This window comes from Platalea leucorodia, assembly GCF_965183815.1.
Source record: "Platalea leucorodia genome assembly, chromosome: 8".
In the NCBI taxonomy this organism is placed as follows: Eukaryota; Metazoa; Chordata; class Aves; order Pelecaniformes; family Threskiornithidae; genus Platalea; species Platalea leucorodia.
The window spans coordinates 23,098,574-23,124,477 of NC_138830.1; the positions used below are offsets into that span (position 1 = coordinate 23,098,574).

A 25,904-nucleotide genomic window follows, 5' to 3' on the forward strand; every position below is an offset into this window, starting at 1 on the left:
TTAAATAATCTCTTCGGGTTTCCCTTTCTACATTTATCCTTTAGCAGCTCCTACACATGACACTTTTTTTCCTGTCTGTAAAATCAATATACCCTGCCTCTGAAGTGGCAATAAATACAGTATGTATGTAGTAATTAAGGCAGGTTGGAAGAAAAATATACTGTATATGGGAAAAGAAGGAATCAATATACTCCTACCAGTTAAATTAATGGGTGATACATTGAAAAGCATCATCACACCTACAAGTTCAGTGTTTTTTCCCTAAGAATACTGTTGCACACTTAACCTCCACATAAAACTTGTAGTTTGAACCTCAGCCTGCATAGCCCTGCTCGAATATGATCACAAAGTCTCTCTGAGCAAGTTCCTGAATTCTGACAGCTGATGGCAGGCAGTGAAGGGAAAAAAAAAAACCAAACACAACCAGATTGCTTTGCTCTGAACCAGTGCTTTTATGCTTCTGAGACTACAGCATCACCACTCTTCCAATTGTTAGCAGTAGCGGTTGTTACATGCAATAATTTGTACTCCTTTGCGAGGAAGCTTTTCCATAGCTATTATCTGTATCGGAACTTGGATTTCTCTAATACAAATGTTGATGTTATGTTAGCTTCACATATGGGGAGAGAATTTGGAAAATTAAATAAACATTCTATATTTGTGTTTTAAATTTATTTCTTTTACAACTAGGTTTCAAAGACCTTAAAGCAGCATATCTTCTGATATGTGCATTTTATTGTCATGTAATTCTGCAGTTGTAAAGGAATATGTATGATCAGTCCTAGAATAAAGGACATTGAACATTGTGCAAATTAATCCCTTCTTTCTGGAACCTCAACTAAGTATCAGAGGAACATTAACCAGAGAAGGAAGCAAAAGAGATTTCCCTGCTCCTTATGCAACTCTTAAGCAAGTTATTGCTTCCTCATAAGACTTTCAGTGAGGAAACTAGAAACACAGCTTGTATTCCCTACCTCTGGTTGCATGCATAAAAGGAAGAGAAACCTCTTGGCATTATATTCAGGTGGGTGAGAGCCACAGGAATCTTATTCTCAAGGCTCTACTGACAGTGCAGCAAAGTCAGAGCTCCTAAATGAGGTACCATTTACATGCCCATATACAGACAATATGAAACCCTGACAACAATGGCCCTAAAACTCTCTTCAGATGTCACTATACTGACACCTTATTTAGGAAGCTAAGCAAAGCAGAAGACATTTTCCAGGACAGTATGTTTTGAAACAGAGGAACCGGAGGTGAAGGATTGGGAGGCACATCTTTGCCCTTATAATCTCACTAACTGAAAAGATAATGCAGTGTAATGCTGATTATTTTAAAATTATATTTTGTATACCCTATAAAACAAGTATTTCAATATAAACTATTCAGTACAACGTACTGAGTATAAAACCAATGGATTTTCTCATGTACCTTGCTCAAGTAAATGCTATATGCAAGTAAGTACATATCTAATCACAGTCCTTCCAAACTGATATTTTCAGCTGTTTACTCACTGTCTAGTCCATGTTTTTTCTTCTGCTTAATGTTTATATAATTTATACATCTACTTTCGCTTAAAAAAACCCAAATTTTCACAGACTGTTTAAGAAACAGCCCTAAGATTTGTTTGGTATTCTTAAGAAAATATAGGTAGAAGATGTTTCTAGAATACCCTCAGTTCTGATACTTGTTATGCAGTATGTTTCATTTACCATGTCAAACAGTACTGTGGTTGTCCATTAAATCATTAAGAAAATTCGGTGAGGGAAAAGCAGCATCTTTTAACAATTTTCTGCTCTTGAGAAATACCCCAAGAATACCAATTGCTCCAAAACTAATTCCCGAAAATACACTTATATAGCATGCTTGCTAAGTATACTTCTTTATAGCTACTGATGTTCCCATAGGAAATGCCTTGTTGTATTTTATCAGAAATGCCTGTTTACCTTGCAATGACAAATAAAAACAATCCTTTCTCTCTCTCTCCTCAGCCCTTTCCCTTCCATGTACGTTCAAATGAATGTAGAAGGAAGAGCAAGCACCTAAAAGAGGTGAGTCTGTATTTAGTACCAGACTTACAGATGTAAGAGAAGTTTTGATCTTTGATTTTCCTGAGATAAAAAAGTAACTCTTGCAGAGCTCTGTAGTGTATTTTATTTTGAGGTTGACTGACACAGCAAATGTCTTTCATCTCAAAGAAGAGGGTGAACAAAAACACTGCAGTCACCCTGTGGCAACTGGGGAAAAATGATTTATTACTGTGAATTAGTTTTAATCTGATTTGTGTATCATCCTCAGTTTAAAAGAGCTAAGTATATAGATCTGACTCTGAGTTTTCCAAGATTTATTATCTGGTTTTGTCTAAACTATATGCCCCATATGCTAGAGAGAGGATGTTAATTGTAGCATTGACTCTTTGCTAGATAGATTCTCTTACTCTCTCTTGCACTGTTGGCATTCTGCCAGGCAGAGTAGATCACTGTCTTTCATCACAGTATTCTGTGCCCTCTTTTGTAATCACAGTATCCACTCTATTACTCCATCATTTAATGAAGGCAACTTTATTCCAACCACATATGACATTTGAGTCATCTGCAAACCAACCCTCAGAGTATAAAAACTGAAAGAAATTTAAAAAATCCAATGGTAAGGAGTGGGAAAAAAAAATAATCAAAGACATCTCTTAGCTTCTCATTTTGCAGTCCCCTGATAAGATGTTGCATGATATTAGTGCTGGCCCTTTTCCATCAGAAACCATTCTATTTTGAAATATATCTGGCTATTCACTTGGACAGACTCTTCTCCTTTCTTATTCTTAGAAGAGACTAGACTACTCTGCACCATACCTAAAGACTTTTACATTACTGTAAGTCTGAGAGATGAGTGGGTGGGGAAGGAGGTGTTAAAAACAATTCAGTGGTTCCATACTTTCTAGCTTTCAGTTGTACATATATATGTATGAATTTATAGTATATATGAATACGCATATGCATACATACACACACACAGACTTTGTTTTTTCTTATTACAACCTAGAGTGAAATAAATTTGAAAACAGGTTTGCAGAACAGTTATGGATTTTCAACGTTTTAAAATAAAAAGGGAACGTTGTTTTCAAAATGTCAGCACGGTATAATCACTAAAATGAATAAACCCCAAACAGCTCATATCAACGTGAATATTTTCTTAGACCAATTTGTAGTATTCTACCAGTTGCGAGTCTCTTATTCTAGTTGTAAAGACTTCAGGGTACTTTCACAGCTCGTAGCAGAACAAATTGACTTAAAAAGTGCTAAAAAAAGAAAAATTATCAGAGCATCCAAAGATATATTAAAAGTTTTCAGAAACTAAATATTTAATAGCTGAGTTGGACTGAAATTGAAACTAAGCTAACAAAAACCTGATAACTGTTAAATATACTATTAAATAAAATTATTCTTGATATTCCTTCAGCTACCTAATAACAAAGTCTTGGTAGGTAATACAAAGTAAAATAATTTGTATAAACTGTTATAATGATCCCATAAAGAAATAGTCATGGGATTAGGAAATACCATATTGATTACTCTTCATCAGTAAGGAAATTTTTGCTGGTCACTAAACTCTCTCTCTGCGCCTCTCTCTCCCTCAAGTAAATAAGCCTAGTGAACATTATTCGAATATGGTGTTCTGAATTGGGCCACCCCACTTTCCAGGCTTTCTAGGCTGAGGGGTGGTCTTTAAATGAGAGTATATAATGGGTGCAGTTAGAGTGGCACCCTGTTTCAGAAGCAATATTCCTTTCTCATAAGGCTGTCAGAAACTGATGCCCGATGAAGGAGGCAGCACTGATTTCAGCAGAAGTTAGAAAGCCAGGAGGTGAGCAGACCAGTTAAATATGTAGTTAGCGACTTTCACTACTGTTGTCTAAATAATATTAAAAAAAAAAAAGGGTTTTCATTTTGGCTGCTCTTTGTTCTTACACTACTCGTTACCTTTAACAGAAAGCTTTACTGAACAGTAATTCATACTGGTAGTGTTATTTTACTTTTTTCCTTTTTTTCTTCCCTTTTTTTCTATTAATTAACACCACTTGATCATGAACTAACAAAAGGCAGAAAAGTACCCTGATGTAAGGTCAAACAGCACTTAGTAGTCCAACTGTTTGTCAGAACTAATGATCTCAAAGGAGTATTAGATAACTCTTTAGTTTTCAGCCCTCTTAAGGAAGAAGACTCTACTAGGTATCAGAAAATGTTCATTGTACAAAAAAAGCCCACAGTCATCAGACTTTCTTCTTAGCATTTTACAAAACATTCCTTTACCAGTGGCTAAAAAATTAAAAATCTTCATTAGGACAAATACAACTCTTCCATAAATTCATTCATTACCACGTGCATTCTACACAGAAGTTCCCAAAACAGAATAAAATATAACACAGTATAAAATTAAAACAAAAGAACCCACAGAAAACACTCAGGATTCACTCTGCACGTCAGTATCACAAGGTGTGAGTTCAAACTCAATTTTGTAGTGTAATTGTGCATGCTGGCTTTTCCTTCAAACTAGTTTTCGAAACGTTATACAGCATCCAAGTTGAAGTTTTGTGCCTGATGTTCCTGATATCACAGACCTTCTGTAAATCTCAAAAGAACTACTTAAAATTTGTCAATACATCACAAGCTCACTGAATCTCTTAAAATCCTGTGTCCTTACTAAACCAAAACATTTTTCTTAAGAATACTCATATGAATATTTTTGAATTGCACATTCATTCATCAACAGAGTAGCAGGAAATTAAAAGGGGAGTAAACTATATATATACCAGGGTTTATCAGAAGTAAATAAACTCCATATTGCCCACAGCTCACGTAGGCCATTTCTGCTTAGCTTTTCACACTCAGCTAATCACAACCAATTATGACCAATTACATGCTTTCCAATCTCTTTGACTGAGTGATGATATTTTTGACCCATACACTTTATAGCCTCTTCTCTCTTGTCTTTACGGATTATAAAAATAAATACACAGGCCACAAGCCACCTGGGGCTAGAGGAAGGGGCAATGATTTCATTTACCTAATTTAGGTGTTAAAGTTGGATATGCATTTTAAGTGTGTCCCCTCTTCATAAAACAGGTAGCTAAATTCCCCGTAGAGTCAATAGAAAAAAGTATATTACTTTAAAAGAGACCTCCAGTCTCCTCAGGTTTCATTAACAGAAAAACTTCAAAAGCTCATTAGGCAGTTAAAATGGAGGTCCAAATTTAGTGTCTTGAGATAGGCTGAGGTGACTCCAACCTGATCTCACCTCTTGAAAACAAGCACATAGTATGATTGAAAAAAAATGCATCTACCATCTGTTTACATTCATTATACAATAACGAAAGTTCAACTTCAGAGTTAATGTAGCTGTATACAGCATTAAACCATTATAAAATTTTGCAATTACATTTCAGCAAAATGGAAAGAATAAAGCCCCGCATTATCTAAGTATACCATATGCAGTCCTAAACAATAAAAACAAGCTTTCTCAGCTTCTCACTCTAATATAATGCTTATCACAGTTTTTCAAACTAGACATGTCTCAGTCAAATACCAAAAGATAGCTTAAGTGTGGCACTCCCATATTTGTAGGATGACTACTGGGAAAAGTCACATAATGCTTTCAGGCTAAGAGGTCTATCCATCATCAGATAAGAACTCTATACATACTGCACAAACCTAAATATATGCTAATAGTATGAGACCACATAACATTTCCTCTGCAATTCCTGCTCAAAAATACACTGAATAAGCAGATAAGGTGTTCTGGTAAATATCTTACAGAAACAAATATTTTGTATATTTCAAGAGAAAATGTACTAATGAATGCCACTAAACTTAGGAGAACTAAGGCCCATTTGAAATACTTCATACTATAAAGGTTATTATGAAGGCTCATAAATCTGTATTAAAAGCCCCCAAATATTTATAAAATGAATACTTAACCAAATTTTAAATCTCATTCACATTATTTGCTTTTAGCTAATTTGTGGTGCTAAATCAGTAATAAAAAATAAAAATACATATACAGGAACCACCAAACTCATTGCTACTATATATATATGTCCATGCTCTACCATTACCACCTTCTTCACATCAGTGAGTAATACAAGCTACAGTCTAAAATTAATTTTAACAAGTGCTTAAATAATGATAAAACAAGAATGAGGAATGCTAACCTCATGTTGTTTTCAAATAAGCCACCAGCTTCCCTTTTACCCCTTTTTAATTATTTGGAAAAGTTTTAAGTAGACTTGAAAAATCAGTATTGGCACAAGAAGAATTTACTCTTTGTAAAGTGATATTTGGCCAGTGGAAGCTCCTCCTATTACCAAAGCCAGAAAATGATCTAGAAAAGCAACCTATGTGTTTTTTTTAAAACAAAGATTAGCATTTTATCAATTCCTGCACATGTAATATCTATGGATGAAAATAATTATAATAACCCAATTCTATTAACGTGGGAACTTGAATTATGCTCTTTGTCAACTTTATTCAAAAGATCATCCTACCCATGCATACATTTTTAGCAGACAAACTAAAAGCAGCGTTCTATTGGACACTCTCACTGCTTCCCAAATGTTTCCCATTTTAAAGGGGACAGTTATGCTGATGGTCTTTGTAAGGTGCTCTAAGTTAATATGTAAGGTGCTCTGAGCAGTTAATATGATGGTTACTGCTATTTATTTGCAGACCATACCAGACCATTCCACAAATGAGTTACCTGCACCTATAAAAGAATAAATAAAACTATGAAGGATAACGCAAAGAACTTTGCTACGGAAATGCAGCATGGCCCCTGTCAGCATGGATTTGCCCTTTGAAATCTACTGTTGTGTAGAGCAGGAAAAGAAAGGGAAGAAAGAGGCATTATACCTCCCACTATGAAATGCTGCAGCTTGTCAGGCTCAATAAAGTATTTCCTTGGTCCTATCAGGGTGGGAAACAGCTTCTTTCTAAATGGAAAGAATGATCAATATTCTGAGATTAATGCACTTTCTACCTAATAATGAAACATGGTAATGTTTTTTTTAAATGAAGTTGAAGCAACCCGTATCTAACTGAATCTGAGGAATAAAAAAAAAACCAACCAAAATCTTAGCCAGAGTAAATATTACAAGCTTAATTTTCTGTCTCCAACTTTAAAGGGCTTACATGATTTTTTAATTTATTTATATGCCAGATATTGACCTACACTATGATTTGTCAGTATAGATTTTCTGTTAAACATCTCTTTAAAATTACAGAAACTACTATAAATGTTATATATCCAAATGTCTATATATATGATCAGAGATTAAAAAATGTGAAGACTTAGGGAGATAATGCCTTTGAGAATTATTTACAAACTGAACACATTATTACCACTTAACAAATAAGAATAGCATTAAGGGAAAAAAATGAAAACCACCAGATTCTTTGACCTCCTACTTAAATGAAATAGCCTAAATACCTCATTTGTTTCATAGTCTGAGACCTGAAATCTGACTGACACTATTTTATTGAAGTTTTCAATTAAATTTTTGAATTTTGGCTATTAGTTCTTTTACAAAGCATGAAACTTTTATTTCCAAAAGGTACGTATTATGATCATGAATACATCAAGGAGAAGTGACCAAATAGATTAGGGATAACATTTTCATGTACATTGAGGCCACACAATTGTGTTAGTTTTACATTCTTGCGTTATTAATGTCCTTTCTAAAATTCATGTGTAACCAAAATTGAAAAGGAGTGTGGGCTTTTGAGCAAACTATCTTCAAAGATAGCTGAAATGAGCTTTTGGTCTGTGAGTTTATTCCCACACCTCAAGACAGCATATGTAGAATTCTACTTTATTTCACTCACGAGGCCTCATCATTCACCTTTGAATCTTATCTGGAATTTAAACCACTTTCTCTGATCTTCATGATCTGCCTTCTGCTCAGATGATATGTGCAGGGATTCTGCTTGTTAGATATTTCTATTAAGAGATTTGCAATGAACTTATTTTTTACTCTTCAGAGAGTTCAGTAATATGTATGGTCTGAAAACGGAGTTCTGGTCATAAACTAAATGAAATACACGTTTAACTAGCCTCTTGAAACACGTATTTATTTGCTAGAAAACCAAGGAAATAGTCTTCAGTATGCTAATAATAATTTTAAAAAAAGACCATCAGTGTTAATACAAAACAAGCCCTCCTGTCCTTTGCAATTACCTTTCAAGTATTAATATACTGGTTTTTTTCCAGGTTGCTTTCTAAAAACCTGACTGAAACAGTAATATTCAAATGTTAAAGGTTACATTTAAGTCAGGCACCTTGACTGCCTGCTGCTCCAAGGACTGAGATTTCAGGCAGCTGAGAAAAGTCTGGCCATACTCCTGAAGGGTATTCAATAACTGAGTATTTTTTTTCCTCTCTGAGCATAAGGAGGTTGCGCTAAGAAACAAGGAGGTTGTCACTGTTCAAAATAGGATGATATATCCTTCCCTTGTTGTTGGTTTCTGAACAAATATAATGCTTGTTTCAGTCAGTTATTTAGACATGTTATGAAGGTGCAGAGAGTGTGATTAATGCAAACTAGACTCCAGAGACAAAGCAAACAGGCTAGTTATGGCTTATTTGCTTTTGAGGGGAAACACTTGGGCTCAGCTCTGACAACCCGATTCTGAAGAGACCTCCTGTCTCCTCCTCCCTCTCACACATTCCCACCTACACACATCACTCACTCTGTTAGACCAAAGCACTAGACTCCCCTTATCTATTCAAATCCCACAGGAAGTGCTATGTGTTATTTTTCATTCATGAAATAAATATCCAGTCTTGATACCTCAGTCCTCACCTACCACCGGGAAAACACCAGGATTCCTGGGTTGGGTAGTCTGCACACAGAAGAAAGCCCACCAGAATACTCCCCTGGGCTGACCTCTCTGTTGCTGAAAACAGTACTGCTGGCTCTTTGAAGGCTTTCCATCACCTGGCAAATCCCTCTTCAAAGGCTTGTTATCTCTGACGGAAGTGTTGACACTGCTTGCAAGCTTGCAAGGGTTGCTTTAAATGTACTCAGCAAAGGAAGATAGAGCTGACACAGGCATTAAACACCTTTTCACAATTTCCACATTTTGGGAAAGGTGATTTACTTGAAAGGTATTTGCTGTGTTGAAGGTGCACAGTGCAAATCAGAGAGAAAAGAATTCCTGCTCTTACACAACTCTCACATTACATTGAGAGGATATCTCCAGAGAATCACTTAGTGTTAGTGTTATTCTTATGGGAGCCCACTACTATAACAATTCTGAATATTGCTATAGTCTGAGATGGAGGTAGCTGTAACTGCAGAAAGACACATAAGAAATAGACGCTCCTTCCCCACACAGATTAGTATTTACTTCAGTTCCAGCAGGTAATTAACATAATGCAGAGAAAAGCAAATGCTATTTAGTTTTTATTGCAGATGAAAGGTGGCAACGAGTCATATTTGGCTACCCTAATAATTTCTGTAAAGTGAAGAATGGTTGTGTATCCATGCTTCTGTATTTACACTCAAAGATAAGTCAGGAAATTACACATCCCAAATATTATGCATAGTCTCTTTACTGAAATGGTAACTGCTGGGCCTTTAATTACATAGCTGGCATTTTGCAGACAGGCTGATTATATGTTATATACCATACAGAGGTAATTAAGTATCAGCTATATTTGTGACTTTGCCAGAGAATGTTGTTATTTACTCAGTACATAGCTTTCTTTCAGTGCTAATCACAATCACGTTCTTAGTGCTTTTATGGGAGGAAACAAGTCAGCATTGAGGGCCTGCATCCCAGAATAGTTCTGGGTTGACATTAGGGACAGGAAGCATATAGACTGTGGGAAGAAATTTTCAATATCAGTGTTGCAGAAACCCTAAAGGTTTTATGGATATCATTAAAGCAATTATCGAAAAGTTCAAACATTTATTCACAGTTGAGCTGGCTGCAATCTTCCCTGTGAAGCACTATTTTGCTGATTGGAGAATGGCTGCTGGATTACAGATATCTTCCTAAGATAAAATTACTATTGCTAGAAATGGGACAACTGGTTCTTCAGGAAAAAAAAAAAAAAAAAGAATGCTGAAAAATACATCTTTTTTTGTTTGCCAAAATGTGGCAAAAAATGGTTCCGGTGTTTTCAAAATTGTATATCACTTTTTTAAAGAAAAAAAAGAGGAAAACAAAATCTGAATATTGAAGACAAAAAGTCCAATATGATCCCCTAAAGTATATTATAATAGACCCAAACCAGTTCATATGGAACAAGAGCAGATATTTCCTCAACATCCCTAGAACCTTTGGCAGGGTCAGAAGGTAATTTGGGATGAAAACTCTGTCCCGCACAGCAGAATTTTGAAAATAAAATATCCCTCAAAATGAAACTACCCATCCGACACTTCTTTTTGATTTCTTCAATGCCAAAAAGAAATAAGGGCTTATTTATCTGCAATTTTGTTCCTTCTCATTTTGCTGTGATTCTGCTGATGGCAGCTTCACAATTAAGAGAAGGAATGGCAGATACTAAGTGATTCAATTTTCCTCAGGTATCTCAGCAGTACAGCTTGCTTTCCCCAAAATGATATCATGTGATTCTTCAGGAAAAATTTATTCTTTGGAAACAAAGCACAGTATGCAAAGTAAGCATAGTACGGCAGCATCAACCTCTCTCCTCTCCACTTTCTGTACTCATTTTCTCCTTCTTCCTATCTATGGTCATCATTTTCCTCTGTTGTTTCTTTACCTCATCCCCCTGCATCTTCAAGTAGTTCTTTCATTTTTATGTTTTCATAGCAAGAACTAAAGCCCTATCTGTATTTCCCTCTTGTATAATTCAGAGATCCTCATATTCAACATATCCTGTTGCTTCAATGCTACTTGTCTCCCTTCCAACACTCTCGGTCAGACCCAGGAGTCAGCTTTATGCTTTTTTGAAAGGAACTGCTCCTCATGGAGAGGATTAGATTGAATTTGCATTGCTTCTTTTGTAAAGTACTCAATTCATGATCAACAACATCATTTTAGTTTTTGCTGCTACATTCCATTCAGGGACTGGAAATCACTTGTGCCCTATTCAAAGATAGTGCGATGGACCTAAAAAATTAATTTATAAAATAGATTAAACGTGCATAGGGATAAGGGGAAAAAAGGCAACGAGGTGATCACACATCAATAAGCATTCTTCAGATTACATATTAAAAAGTAATTATGACCATACAGAGGTAAGCCAAATCAATAGTAAAAGTAACTAGCTAATAATTTTCCTGTGTACTGTAAAGTGAACATGCATCTTATATACCAAAACGCCCCAAAGAATTCTGATTTAGCCTATCCACTGCTATCAAGACCATAAATCCCATAAAGCATTAAAAATGTAGATAACTCCAAAAGATAAGTGGAAACACACAAGGTCCAATTCCAATCTTAGATACAGAACTTTTGTCATTCCCTATATACTACAGCTATTAAAATTAGGAATTTTGCATGCATGAGACACATTTTCAATTGTATGACCTTTTCTCTTCCTTCTAAACAATGAAACTGAGATCAAAATTGGGTTTATGTATGTACAGCATGACATAGAGGGAGATTACACTCAGCAACTGAAGAATATTTGAAATATTGATGAATGATACCCATGTATCATTACAGTAGTATCTCAGAATTCACTTTACTTGCCCAAGGCTAGTGATTGCTCTACTTGGTTTGTTATTAATATCCACCGTAGCACCACCAAGCCTGAGCTACTTTATACCATTGTCCAGGAAATACGTGGACTCATGTTCTTCCTGAAACCTAACTTCTATGCTGTGAACAAAAATTATGTGAGATGGCTGAGTTTTTTGATAAATTTGTACTGAAAACTTTATGGAAATTAAGTTCACATAAAAATGCCTCCCTCTCCCTTTTACTCAGATAAATAGCAGACTTACAGATATTAATGGGTGGCAGATGAAACCATTACTATAAGACTTTGCTTTTAAAAAAAATATTCTTAGGTTTGCCTTTTATGAAAAAAAAATCATTTAAAATCCCAAGAATATATTCATAATACATATTTTGATATGTAACCCTGTGTCTCTTGTCTATCTGTGCCTGGAGGTGTGTAGAGGAGATCTCTATGTCCTTTTGAAATTTATTTTTTCTCTAATATTTACTCTTACTCTTCAAGTATGACAAAGCATCTTCAGAATCAGAAGCTTTAAGTATTATTTTTTCATTTAATGCTTTTTATGCTCTCACATTTTAGCTCTACAAGAAAAGCTTCTGAACCTCCTGAAAGGGCTTGTATATCAAGTGTTTCCTCATGATGACTAAACACGTCTGAAGGGTGTGAAGACAGGATGCACTCAATGTGAGAAATCACATTTACACTATATCTGTCATACCAAAATCACAGCTGAAACCATAGCTAATTTATTGTCAGAGAAAACACAATTCTTTGGGGCAGCCAACTATCAAAGTGAATCTATGAGAGCACCAAACTGCATGGGGCTGTGTGCTCCCCTCAAGTGCGCAGCAAGCATACACCCACCCATCCCTTGGTGCACAGGAATTGTTAATTTTTATATAGCATTCCTGTTGCTGATTAGGTTAAGAGGACAGCATCACTGGCTGTACATATTAATAATGTACCTTAAATTTAGAGTACAGCATATTGAAAAAAATTACAGAAAAGAAGCGTTTGCATTTCTTCTAGCTACTTAAAAAAAATTGTTTTTATTCTGATTGTCAAATTATTAGCATGAGATTAAGACACCGTTAATGCATGAAGTCATGCAGGTTTCATACTCTGTTACTCTAGAGATAATCTTAATTCCCAATGCATACGAATACATACAATACATCAACAGGCTGTGTGGATAATCCAATGTAGTAAAGCTTTCATTTAGTTTCCTGAGCTGATTATTAAAACAACCAGCTGTACTGAAATTTGGAAATTATAACAAACAAATGAAAACTTTTTGAATTTTTGATGACCTATTCTATTTCAAAATCACACTGTGAAAAATACCTTGTGTGCCTTCAGCAGATACAGACACTCTGCAACTGACTGTGCAGCACACATATGTCCTATTAAACTACTGTTTCAGTTTAAAATAAATAATTATTGTAAGATGCCCTTAAACTATAAGTACCTGAATATTTTTGCTGTTAGCAGTGGTACCATGAAATTGGAAATTGATAGACAGGATTTTTGAAGGCATGAAATTCAAGGGAGATGTTTTTCATAGAAGTCGTTTCAATAGCAGTCAGAGAGATACACGTTTTCATACCAAAGCTTAAAAGTAGCACTTCCACAACTTGGAACTCACGCATTTCTAGAGGAACCCGATATATTTAGTGTGCAAATTTCAGGAAATATTGAATTGCTGATCCTTTCTTTCAAATTTTCAAGCAAATGTTACTTCATATAAAGCTAACAAAACCTAGGAATTAAAGCGGGAATAAGGTACTGAAGTCTACATCATTTTAAAGGATCAAGAGTTTTTTGGTGGACGATTTTAAGATACCTTAGTCCATGTACACATCATGAACTGATTCATTGGCTTGAAGGATTGCAGAAGGCTTTCAAATGCTGAAAAGATGGCTAGTCACCCAACTGTGAAGGTCCTGAGGAAAGGGGCATCTACTGCAACCTGTGGAACCTTAAAAGTTTTTCAACATTTCTGACAAAACAGTTCAAGAGCATTTAAGAAATCAGAGGATGACTTGAGTTCCTGAGCCTTTATGAAAAGCTGTGCGGTAAACAATTAAACAGGCTTTATTCTTTTCCTGAAAACTTCCAAGGCAAGCAATTAAAGGCCCTGCAGAAAACCCTCTCTTGTAAGACTCTACCAGCCTAAATGTGCTTCCATAAGTCCAAGCCATTGCTATGTGTAACACAAAACTGAGAGGTGAGTGAGAAAGGCATGGTTGTGTTTTAATTAGCTGGTGATTAATGTAGTGCAGATTTATTTCTGGGCTGACTTTTGATGCATAAATTCCTAAACAAAACAAACTGCTTAACATGTATGAAAATTGTAATTGAAACTTCAAATTAGAATGGCTCTTATATGTAGGCATGTGGATGGTTTAACGAAAAGCACTGTAACTGCCTAAATACTTAAAAGATGAGTCCATAGGTAAATGGTATGCCACATCAGGGCTGTGTATTTCTGAAATCAAAACACAATTAGTCCACTTGAACTAGAAAGTGACAGTGAAGGGAGGGAAGAACAGTACTGCAAGGAATCCAAGTATGACATTCAGAAAGGTCTCTTATAGCAGTCATCTGAAGGAAACTACGTTTCCTGTTACTTCTGCATATAAAGCATATGGTCTTCTATTGCATACACACTAGAGTTAGATTAATAAAATAATTTTTCTGTTCTAATTGGAATACACTTAACTGTGATCCCAATTCTTCTTCTATTTACTTTAGCTGAGCACTGGGCAATAAGTTACTGCAAGAATCTTCATTAAATCAGCCACGTTCAGTTAAATATTCAAAACACAGAAAATGAAGACTGAATTTGAAATCAAGGTCCCTGTGCTGGCCATGAAGCATTACAGCAAACCCTTACTTGGGAGTGCATCCAAATCCAATGATGTCAGCAGAGATGCCTCAGTAAGAGAGAGCTTGAGGTCACTTACGCAAAGAATAAAAAATGCCATGCAGGCTGTGTATCCAATTACAACAACAACAGTAAATTGCTCTGAACAAATTTGGGTCCACAGGTTAATTGGAGTAAAAAAATTGAAAGGGAAAAGGCTGAATGTGTAATAAAACAATCATTGTAAGATTGGAAAATAACTTAGCAAGACCCTGAACTCTGACTAACTGCTTGAAAAAATGCAGTAAAATTCTTCAGTGTCTTGAATACCATTAATTGTCTGTTTGGAAGAATACTAGCTCAGGGCTTGGAATATCTGCGCACTAACAGCCTGCAGCTTTTCATCTACTTTTGAGCAGGTGAGTAAATTAGGAATAGGAACTTAACTGGCTGCTGTGAGGATACCTTAAAACTTGGAAGGTACACTATAATATGATAGTAGAACTTTGTGCAACAGATATGTCATAGCGATGTTTCTTTTTGGAAATTTATTTGCTGATGTAGGATTTTTATGACTTATGCAAATACTATAAAAAGTAATACTAATAACAATATTACAGCTATCAATAATAATACTAAACCATGTCAGTGATTTTCCTGAAATTATGATTCAATAAAGTTGCAACTTTTAACATTAAAGTTGCACTTTGAAATGTACAGTTTCATTGGAAAACAATTTCTGCTAATGGAAAAATCAAGTGAGGATCCTGCTTTTGCCTGCCTAGGAAGCTTCTGTAGGGTTCATTTCCTGCTTACAAAGAATATGCGACTCTAAAGTAAAAAATGCTTTTAAGACATGAAATTATTCATAAGGATTTCCATTTTCTAGCCAGCACTAACAATACTACTAAACTATAAATGGATTCACAATTATTTGTAACATAATCAGGGCTGAGATGCTGGTTAATGTTAAATTTTGAAGTAATCCTGTCATGCTCTGCAAAGCTCATGGATCCAAACACATTTTGAAGACTTCATTTCTAATTGGTGGCATTGAATTTAAAAAACTGCACAGCTATCCTAACCTTATTTAAAAGCTGCTGACATTCCCTTTTACTCTTACAGAGCGTATATTTGTTTGGTAAGAAAGCAAAGGTTTAGATTCTCAGCCAGTGCAGTAGCAGTTGCATTGAGAAGAATGGGGCAGATTTACACCAGCGAAGGCACTGGCTTATAAACTTTGCAGATGCTTAATGCAGCCCTCAGGAATTTTTTACTTTCTGCAGCAAATAAGCCCACTAATATCATAACAGTTCAATATGGCTGACATATCAATTCTCCTGAAAGTCTGGTAAATACAAAAAGTGTTGTTTAAATGTATGTCTTAAAGTAGAGTTCTTTGTGAAAAGTGAAACTGATCTTCAAAATCGTGTAAATTATAAACATTTGGTTTACCCACCACAGTCATTCCTAACACATCCCAAGAGTTCTGTAAATAAGAAAACTCGTTTTGATCATCTAGGGAGGTGGTATAGTGAGAACTGACAAATCCATACTAAAGCTAAATATCTCCTACAGCCTTAGGTGTGGAGTTGTTAATATGGTCGCTTTCATGTGACAAATTACTGATATAAGTTTCATTAAACCATTAGCAACCATAATAATATATTTTTTATATATTAGACATTAATTGGAGAGTCACAGATAACAAGGCCAGAAGGAATTTTAAGAGGACATATAAAGTCCATCTCTCTGCCAAGGCTGCACCAAGTACACCCACTCCAATCTGAATAATAAATATAAGAAAATAAAATTTAATGGGTAAAATATAAAAAGGGAAGATTAGTAGATCGAGTTCTAGTTCCATTTTAATGCACATTTCAGTAGCAAATAATTTCATTTTTGTAAGTTTCAGTTTCCTAGTCTAATAACAAGTTGGATTTATGGACAACAATACAATAGGAAGATTTCCATTCACTTTGTTAAGCGTGGTAGACTGAGTTCACTGGAATCTGACTATAATGTGATCTACCATTTTATTTCATTTGCCAGAATTTCACATTATTACTGTTATGCTCTTCTCAAACCAGCACCTGTTCTTGAGCTGTGCAAATGACTCCATCTTGCCATTAATTCTGCTTTGGATATTGACCAGAAAAGTTTTCCCTGTAAGACCATGTGATTTCCTACTTTCTACCAACCTCTATTCCATAAGAAGAGACTCCATTAACCTCAGAGAAATGCACACCCTGAGGTGTCTTTCACGCAAAGTCACCAACCTGGCAGTATAACCAGCCACATGCCCTGTGGCCTAATGGACTTCAATAACCAATGATGAGTTTCATTAAACTCCTATGTGTCATATCTAGCATTCCCATAGCACAATGAAAAAAATCCTGGAATAAGGATTTTTTTTTTCTTGTCTTATTGGGTGTAAGAAAATAACTGCATTAGAAAATAAGGTATTCAGCTTTCAATTAAGGACCTTTCTATATAATGTATATTCACTGTTGCATTGTGACAACACTGCAGTGAAGCATAAGAGTTTACAAACTAATTTGCACGCAAGCTGTGATCTGCTTTTGTAGCCTTGAAACTCGTAATGTGTAATACTTATTTTCACAATAGGTTTCAAAAATATGGATGGCTTAATTACAGCTTTAAATAATGAAATTGCTTAATCATACTGACAGATAAAGCACCTGAAAGCCCTGATTATGTACTGTAGCTGCAGCATGTCTTTGTGCTGTCATGCTGTAACTTCAATGTGTCTTACTAAATTAGATCCATATTTTTTTCGTGATGAAATAATTCCATTATAATCCACCTTTCTTGTTGCTAAATTGCATCAAGCGAGCATGTCAGTTCAGTAACACCTGATGACTACAGTTAGGCAGCACTCTATGTTTATTTTTTAACTGTATAACTAGAAAGTTGCTCAGTTGTGCATTTTTACACAATTGTTCGTCATGTGCTTAAACATATGCATTCCTAGGCTTTGCTATTGCCAAGAGACTATCCAGTCGTGGAAAGCAAATCAATGGAAAAACACCACCATACATTCTTTCTGAACTGCAGACATCCAGAAACCATGGCTCTAAGGCTGGAATAAACAGCTCATGCACATAGATAAATGTATTTATATTTATTGATAACACACACTATTTATCTCCTAACCTGCATTTTGAAGGATAAAGATGTCAGTCCTACCTTTGTGAAATGCTTCAAACACTGCCTGACTGCTCCAAAGCCAACCTGCTTTTCTTGAAAGATAAACAACATAGAGGCCCTAGGAAATTGCCTAAGTAACAGATCTTGCTCTTCAGCAACATTTTCAAAACAGTTTGTGCATGTTTTGTACAAACTCTGGTGGCATAACTGATAAATCAGGGACAGTGTAAAATAGAAATACTAAAACCAGCCAATAAATGGGAAAACAATGTGACTGTTCACCTTCATATGCATAGCTTGATTGGGAATTTCTGTTCTAGGCTTTATATTTCTAGAGTCCCCAGAGTACTGTAGAAACAAGGCCAATTAAGAGACAGTTTAATCCAGCTTATTTAGGCATATTAATAACTCCATACTGAGATATTCTCTATGTGAGAATTAAATTGGTTTGGGGGCCTCCCCACAGTAAGCTTTAAGACAGTAATACTTCTCATTATTTCACGGTGCTATAGCCAGTTTTAAATTCTTTTTCATTCCATACAGAATTTCTTTCCTGTTTTGTTTTTTTTTTTTTTTTTCTTCTTTGATTTGATTGAAAAAATGGGTGTCTCAAGGTTTAAAGGGCTTGCTGGTTGCAACAGTTCTAACTTCCCTAGGTAATGAGCACAACTACGTATGTGAATAACAGTTTCTCGAGTAAGAGCTGAAAGACAACACATAATAGGTATCATCTTCAGAAGAGTCAACCTAGCTCATCTTAAGTCTTTAGGAACAGTAGCCCAGCACGAACAAGTCTGAAAATCCTATACCATTATAACAAAACTGTCACAGTCAGAAAAATGAGAAAACCGCAAAATGCAGACTACAAATACATAGAAACATTTCCAAATAATTTCAAGTAAATGCAAATAGATAAACTATAAAATATTTTCTGCAGGCAGCTTGGTTGCTCCTTAAGGGTCACAGAAGTTTTACAGGAGCACAGAGCAGTCACTGCATTTTACACCGGGCTGGACTGCAGAAATCAGAAATGCAAAAAAACATGCCAATTTATAGGGAATACTTCAGAGCTGGACCAAAAGAAATTTTGTATGTCATAAAGCAAGTTCTTGCCATCCACTGTGATTTGTTTGTCAAGATATTGTTATTAGCAGTGATATTGCAGTTGCATTAAAAATATATATTGAACAAGCTTTTTTCAATTGAAGTCTCAAAAAGAATATTTTTGGCATTTATCAGCACTGCTGACTCATCCTTGTGCTAGCAAAAGCTGTTTTGAAGCAAGATGTTGAATAAAAATTTATCAAAATAGCATTTAAAGATGGAAACTGGTAAATAAACTGTGTCAGAACAGACAGGGCTATAATGTAATACACTTGGGGTGCCGTGGATGCTGCAAAGACTTTTTAAGTCCTGGAATTATTTCATCTCTGTTGCAGGACTAGCATGATTCATTTATCATTTATCTCTTACTGGCTCTGTAGGAAAACACCTAACTTACTTCTTTCTGTAGTTTTATTAAAGATGTATGCATAGAGCAGTGCAGGTCTGCATACCAATTTGTAAAATAAGTGATTAAGAGCATAAGAAACTCTTCTGAGCTTCAAGTGAAAAAGAACAACTAAAACTACATCATAAAAAAGATGTTAACCTTCAATAGGGTGTCACGTTGGAAAGTATGGGACTGACAAACCTGAGGACTTTTATCTAGAGGTGAAATCCAATGCATAGAGATGATGAAAGCTTGCGCCATCCTGTCTCCTCCATGTACCCTTCACCCTCTAGGACTGAGAATACTATGTACTTTCCATAAATATTCACTCATTTTCTTTGTCTCTGAGCCTCTCAAGAAGGAGGCCACTAAGGCTTTCCTAATGTGAATGATTGTCTTCTCAAAACCAGATGCACACAACTAACCAATATCTAAAAATTTAGCATATAAGAAGAACTTTCACTCATAAATGTTGTGATTTAATGGAAATAGCTAATTCAACTAAGAAAAGGTCCAGATACCAAATCCCTTTCATTTTGCCCTCTTATCATGTAACATACATTTCTTCAAAAGTCAGCTCCTGCTCTATCATGTTCTTATACAGTAGCTTATTTTAAAAAGTAAATGGGAATGAAGGGCTTGACTGAACAAGACTGCTTTCTACAGGTAGAAGACCCTATTGTGTGTAGTCAGTGAAGTGGTTAAATGCAAATGGAGGCCTTGCCTTGATCTTTCATCATCTATGTGCACACACAGAAACAGAATGCATCATATTCAGATTTATCTAAACCTTTTATTCTAGTTCCTATTATGAAAGCACTTGTTTGGGGCTTTTCCACAATGAAAAGCACTGAAGGCTTATTTTGGATTATTCAAAGCAATTTATCTCATCTTAGAAAAGAAACAATAACTTTCTGCATGTTTATCTACTTTTTGCTGACTTAGAATGAGTCCAGATCATGCAGTGCGTTCCCTGTTTTTTAAGGGGATAAATACCAATTTTGCCTGTTGGCTGAAAGACTGTTTTCAGGATGATAACATGAGTATAAAACAGAAAATAATTTCCCATTGTGAATAAAGACAAGTACATGAACAAAATGTTCATCCCTGGCTAAGATCCCTTCTCCCACTCAAAAAATTGTTTCTATTCTGTTGATTTGGGGAAAGGAAGAATACCTCTTGGCTCAACTATCCTCAACTTTAGTATGAGAAATGTAATACCCATGATGAACAGAGTGTGAAATACACTGTGCATTGTCCTATTTAATGTTATGTTTTCCACTGTCACCAAAGGCTTGAATGCCTTGGTTCATTATTCAAACTATCATTTTGATTTGGTTCTGTGTGGGCTATAGAAAAGAGTTAAAATGGACAGAAACTGAGGGAGAGAGTTCTCACTATATTAACCAGAAATGGGGAACACACAAGAATTGTCACTTCTTAGAGCAGAAACTCAAGGATGAAAAGAGGTTTTTCCTGCGGATGACAATGAGGGGAAGGAGCACTAGCTTAAACCTTTACAACAGAGTTGCTAACAGAGCTCCCTGAAGTGCTTTTGGAAATATCTTTGTATTGAAATAAAAAAGAAGTAAGAAGACTTTTTTTTTTTTAACACCTCTAGGGTGAAATTCTGCCCTTGTTAAAATCAATTAACATTTTCCCACTGATTTCAACAGAACTCCATTTCTAATACACGTAATCTCATTGTAAACTGACCTCTTTTGCAGTCCTGGTATACTTGCATCAAGGAATTTGACAAGGCTGCACATAGCACCAGCAGCTGAAGGGAAATGGGATCAGAAATGTAAGTTAAAAAGTTCACCAGCTCCCAAGTCTCCAAGGGTACTTTTGTGCTGTATGGAGCTCAGAAGCTCAGGCTCCTACCACACCCATCCCATATGCAGTTATTCCGTGTGTGCAAGAGGAGGCTGTACAATCTGATCATCTCCTTAAAAGCAGTCACATGTCCACAAGATGAGCATATAGGCATATGAGCAGCCCAACAGAAATCATCACAGCTTTCTAAGAAAAAGAAACAGTTTTTATATTTCATATGTTATTTTTAGATGACCTGAATTTATATTTAGCTGCCTAAATCATTCACTTAAAACCACATCTATGTTCCTGCCCATTTGAGACAACTAGATGATAATTTGAGTGCCTTTTACTGACAAAACTTTTTGTAATAGGTGCTCAGGTTTAAGGAGTGTCTTACAGTTAAGTATGAGAAAATAAATGATAAAATGATAAAAAAGTTGACAAACACATCATGATACTAAATTTAAACCTTGGCATGGGAAACTTGGAAAAAAGGTCATGATTCTGAAGCAAAGGAAACACCTGCACTTCCAAGGAAATGGGAATAAGTAAAAGGAAATGGGAATAAGTAAAAGGAAACAGCTATTGCAGTTGTTTGGGAAAACCATGCAGTTTTTATTATCCAGCATGCATTAGAGACTTGACACTGATTTTCTTCAACATGGTTCTTTTCATACCTTCTCTTCCAGATTGCTACTAATGGATTCTCTCACAAAGATGGTTAATTTCCAAAAGGATGAAAGTGGGGGAAGAAAACAAACTATATCAATTTCTTTTTTTCATGTGTTTCTTATAAGTAACAAGGATACCTTCAGTTTAATGTCTGTTACCTCTGATTATTAGCACTTTTTGCAGACATTCTCATCTCATGTTAGCAGTTCAATACTAAAGGCACATAAGCCCAGGGTTATGGCACTCTCAGGCCATGCATCCTCAGCACAATAAACAAAAAATTAGCCTGGCAAAGTCCATTAATTTTGATGTAACAAATGGGGCTAAATACACTGAAAGCCATACTGAAAATAAATCCTTAGGTCTATGAACCTTAGGTCTATTAAAGACACAATCTTCCCAGAGCTCACTTGGCAGCCACTACTATGAGGAGGTTTCAGACGCTTGCTATGCATGACAGTTATGATGGCTGTACTGTGTCACAAGGCTTCAGATGCACTACTCAACTGTAGCTATACAAAATGTTACATGACTGCTTGTATTCAGCCAAGAACGGAGGCTGCAATTAAGATGTGTGCCACACCCACCCACCACAGAAACGAGATCTAGAGAATTAAATTAAAATTGGAATGACAATAAGCTCACATTCTTAGTCAGTGCTTTGAAAGAATGAGTAGTCTTGTGGACTAGGTAGAGGCCACAGCAGCTGTTATACTAAATTTTACTACTCTGCAGCAAGAATGAAAAATGATTTCACTAGTCTATGCCTCACCCTGTTCCAAGGTCACCGGATTCCTCTCAGCAAAAACAAGCTATGGATTGTTGTCACAATCATAAAGCAAGCTCAGCAATAAAGTACTCTGCCACATTTTTGCTCTATGGCTGTGCTTGTACCACCCCTTTAACTGTCTTCCAGAGTCATATATGCAATGCCATCTACAGCATCCCATATCACAGTGCAGTGCAGACAGTGAGAAACTGTACAACAGTTAGATATAGCTTAATTCCCATGCTTTTCTTAAAAAACCAAGGAATCTGAAGATATGCCACTACAGAACGAGCAGTTCTGAGGGTGAGATTTCCAGAGGTATTTCAGTATCTAAATATGCAAATAATCACCTGCTAGGATTTTCAGAAGTGTCCAGAGCACTTAATCGACTTTTGAAAATCTAGTCCTAGCTTCTTTTCACATTGAGATCCAGAGGAGTTTGTAGTGGGGATGCTAACTTGGTTTTTGATAAAGTTTTAAAGTATCCTGTGCTTTTGAAGGTAGACCATTCAGGGTAGACAGTTTGAAGCTGACATAATTTTACTACTTTGAAGTGAAAATTTCTGACTGCCTTGTCTTCAAAACCATGCAAGCTCCTTACCAGCCCATTATTCACATATGTTTTATTTTCAGTTTCTTTTAATTTACTCTACCATATAGGCCAGATGGAGCACTGAAGAAGAGGTAAAGAAGCAATCTTTACCAGGTCCCTTCATGATAAAACTTACATCAGTATCACCATGACAATATAAATTAATCATCATGGAAGTCCGGTCACACAACCCATAACAAACTTTATTTATACTTTAATCTTACATTCTTCTTTCAGCTAGAAAGAGCAGTTGAAAATATACTGTGGAAATCAATTGACAGTAGCTGAATGAAAGAAAACAAATGATGTGACCTAAAAAATCTTTTCTAGCTCTAGTTTCCATCATATAGGAGCTTTCAATAGTAGTAGGAAAGTGCTCCCTTCAGCGCCCAACTGCAGCTCAACTTTTCTGTAGTGCTACAGTTTGGGACCATATTTTAGATTACACAAATGATTATCAGCAGACAACAAAATACACAGTTTAGAGCCAAACAGTAGCAATGAAAATAGTTAATGTGTCAAGCACTACTTTAGACTGCCATTAGTATATGCTCTTGCTGAGATGGCTTCAACAGCATAACTTCTCTCCAGAAACATAACTGAGAGTACAATCAATTGAATGTCAAAATATCTCCAAGGACTTATTCAGTCCCTAGTTGAAATCTTTGGGTTCCTCTAGGATATACATCACAATCAATGATTTCCTGTCACCACATATTTGGGATTCTACTTAAAGGACCAACATCCTCTCAGTAACTGAAATTTGTGTGTAACTCTTGTAACTTAGCCATGACAAAATACTAGAAAAATGTACTGTCAAAGATAATTTTCCATTCACAGGGCTTGTATTTGATTGTGTGAAAGAACTTTCTCATCTCTATTGCCATCTACAATTACTTTATTCTTACTCTAATTTCTCCACAACATTTCCATACTTTTAAAAAATAGATAGGAAAAATGGCATAAACTGGAAAGTACAGGAATGCTAACATCTTTCCAATTATTTTTTTCTTTCTATATCACAAAAAAGACAGTGTATCCTGAAATATTTTTTTTCATATCAAGCGAATTTTTGTGTGTGATTAGCCTTGCACTGAAAATTGATTAGCATCCATGTTACTGATGAGCAACACGTACTCTTTATATTTCTATTTTGACAGTATTATTTCCTTGCAGAAAGTGCTGCTCATCTCAGAAATCTACTTCTGGATGGCCTGTTGATTTGGGAAATCTGTATGAATTTGAGGGTGCATTGTTTCAAAACAACATGCTAAGAGTGTGTGTATCTAACTAGTTAAGTACAAGTGCTATTTTTTTCTCTAACACGGGATAAAGAATACCTTGGGCAAGTATACAGATTTTGTCTGAAATTAATGAAGTTCAGGGAGTTGCACCAGCAGACAGCTTCTCACATCTGCAGTTGACATTTAAGTAGAATCCCAAATACCTGGTGACAGGAACTCATTGTAAGGATATAGAAAAGAAGTTGATTGCATTCAACTTTCGAAGTCAAAATACTTTACATAAACTTTATATTATCATTAATTTAGATGCTTAGTATACAGATTAGAAATACAAATCCATCTTCAGCACTCAGAACTGCATTATCTGAGATGACATCAGCCACTCATGACTTGTAATCTTCAATATGATTTAATGTAAATTTACCCCTTTCTAGACACTGTAAGATTTCATATTAAGTACAGTAGAAACTGATTCCAAACTGGTTAATGCAAATGAAAAGCAAGTGCCATGATCATTACATTGTTTCTTACCACATTCATCTGATAATCATGACTGAGATCATCTTTTTATATACATTTTGAAGGTGAATTAGGAAAGTAACCACTCCTATATCTACATGTTCAATATCATAGTTTGAACTGAAAGACATGGAGAAACTTGCTTTGAGAAAATACTACTTTGCTGAAGTCTGTCTTCTTTCATCCAAATGATCCTTATCCTGCTTAGAATTAATAAATCTATGAAAGGCAACTCTTATCTCTTTAATAATAATTTCCTTGTGATAATAATAAGTTACATACAGCACAGCAGATGAAAGCAAAAGTCTACAGATGAGATTTACAGTATATTAGAAATGCCTTTCTCTGTGTCAGCATAGTCTTTATTGAAAAGGTTTCCATCACTTCCATTGTGCTTCCATCCACTTCCAATCTACTTCCAAGCAGATTTTTTTTTAATGATAAATGGAAAACTTTTAGGGAACTATATGCAATATCATGTCTCTATCCATTGCCAAAGGATATAAACCTCTACCTATTGTTTAAAATGACTTAGTTTAAAAACCTACTGTATTAAATGACTCAACAAAGTTAACTTAAATGACTCAACAAAGTTAACTCATCTATCTCTTTTTATGTGGATGCCAATTAGAGTCATAACAGTTACAAGTTGCAACATAATTGCAATAGACTTCTGATTTCCCAAAGCAGTTATGCTAGGATTTGGGTTGTTCTCTATAATTTCTAAAAGGCATGAAGAGAAGGATGGGTTACAGATAAGAGAAAACCACAGGTACCTGATCCAGTTTCCAGTGGAACTCCGCGGGACGAAAGGTGTCAGCCTGATCAAAGTCTTTGCGCAACAGAAATACTAACCGGCAGTTGTGCACGTACAGGGCATAATGATGTCGGTTCATCTCTGAAAGGAGGGACCGATAAGATCAGTGATCTGAACTATCAGCAACACTTTTGTTTAGGTGAATGTGTTTGAAAGCAATATACGCCTAAAAGACAAAAACCAACCAAATAAAAAACCACAAAAGAATTAACTTTTCTCAATATCATGGATCATTATGGTT

At 35.6% G+C, this 25,904-nt stretch overlaps 1 protein-coding gene across 1 annotated transcript in view; it reads right to left on the reverse strand.

Moving 5' to 3' along the window:
* Positions 1–25,904, reverse strand: part of CLSTN2 (calsyntenin 2) — a gene marked incomplete at both ends in the record, with an annotated part of 393,604 nt that overhangs the window by 35,045 nt on the left and 332,655 nt on the right. Inside the window, 1 exon segment of the mRNA XM_082320829.1 lies at positions 25,623–25,744. Coding sequence (XP_082176955.1) covers positions 25,623–25,744 — 122 coding nt within the window.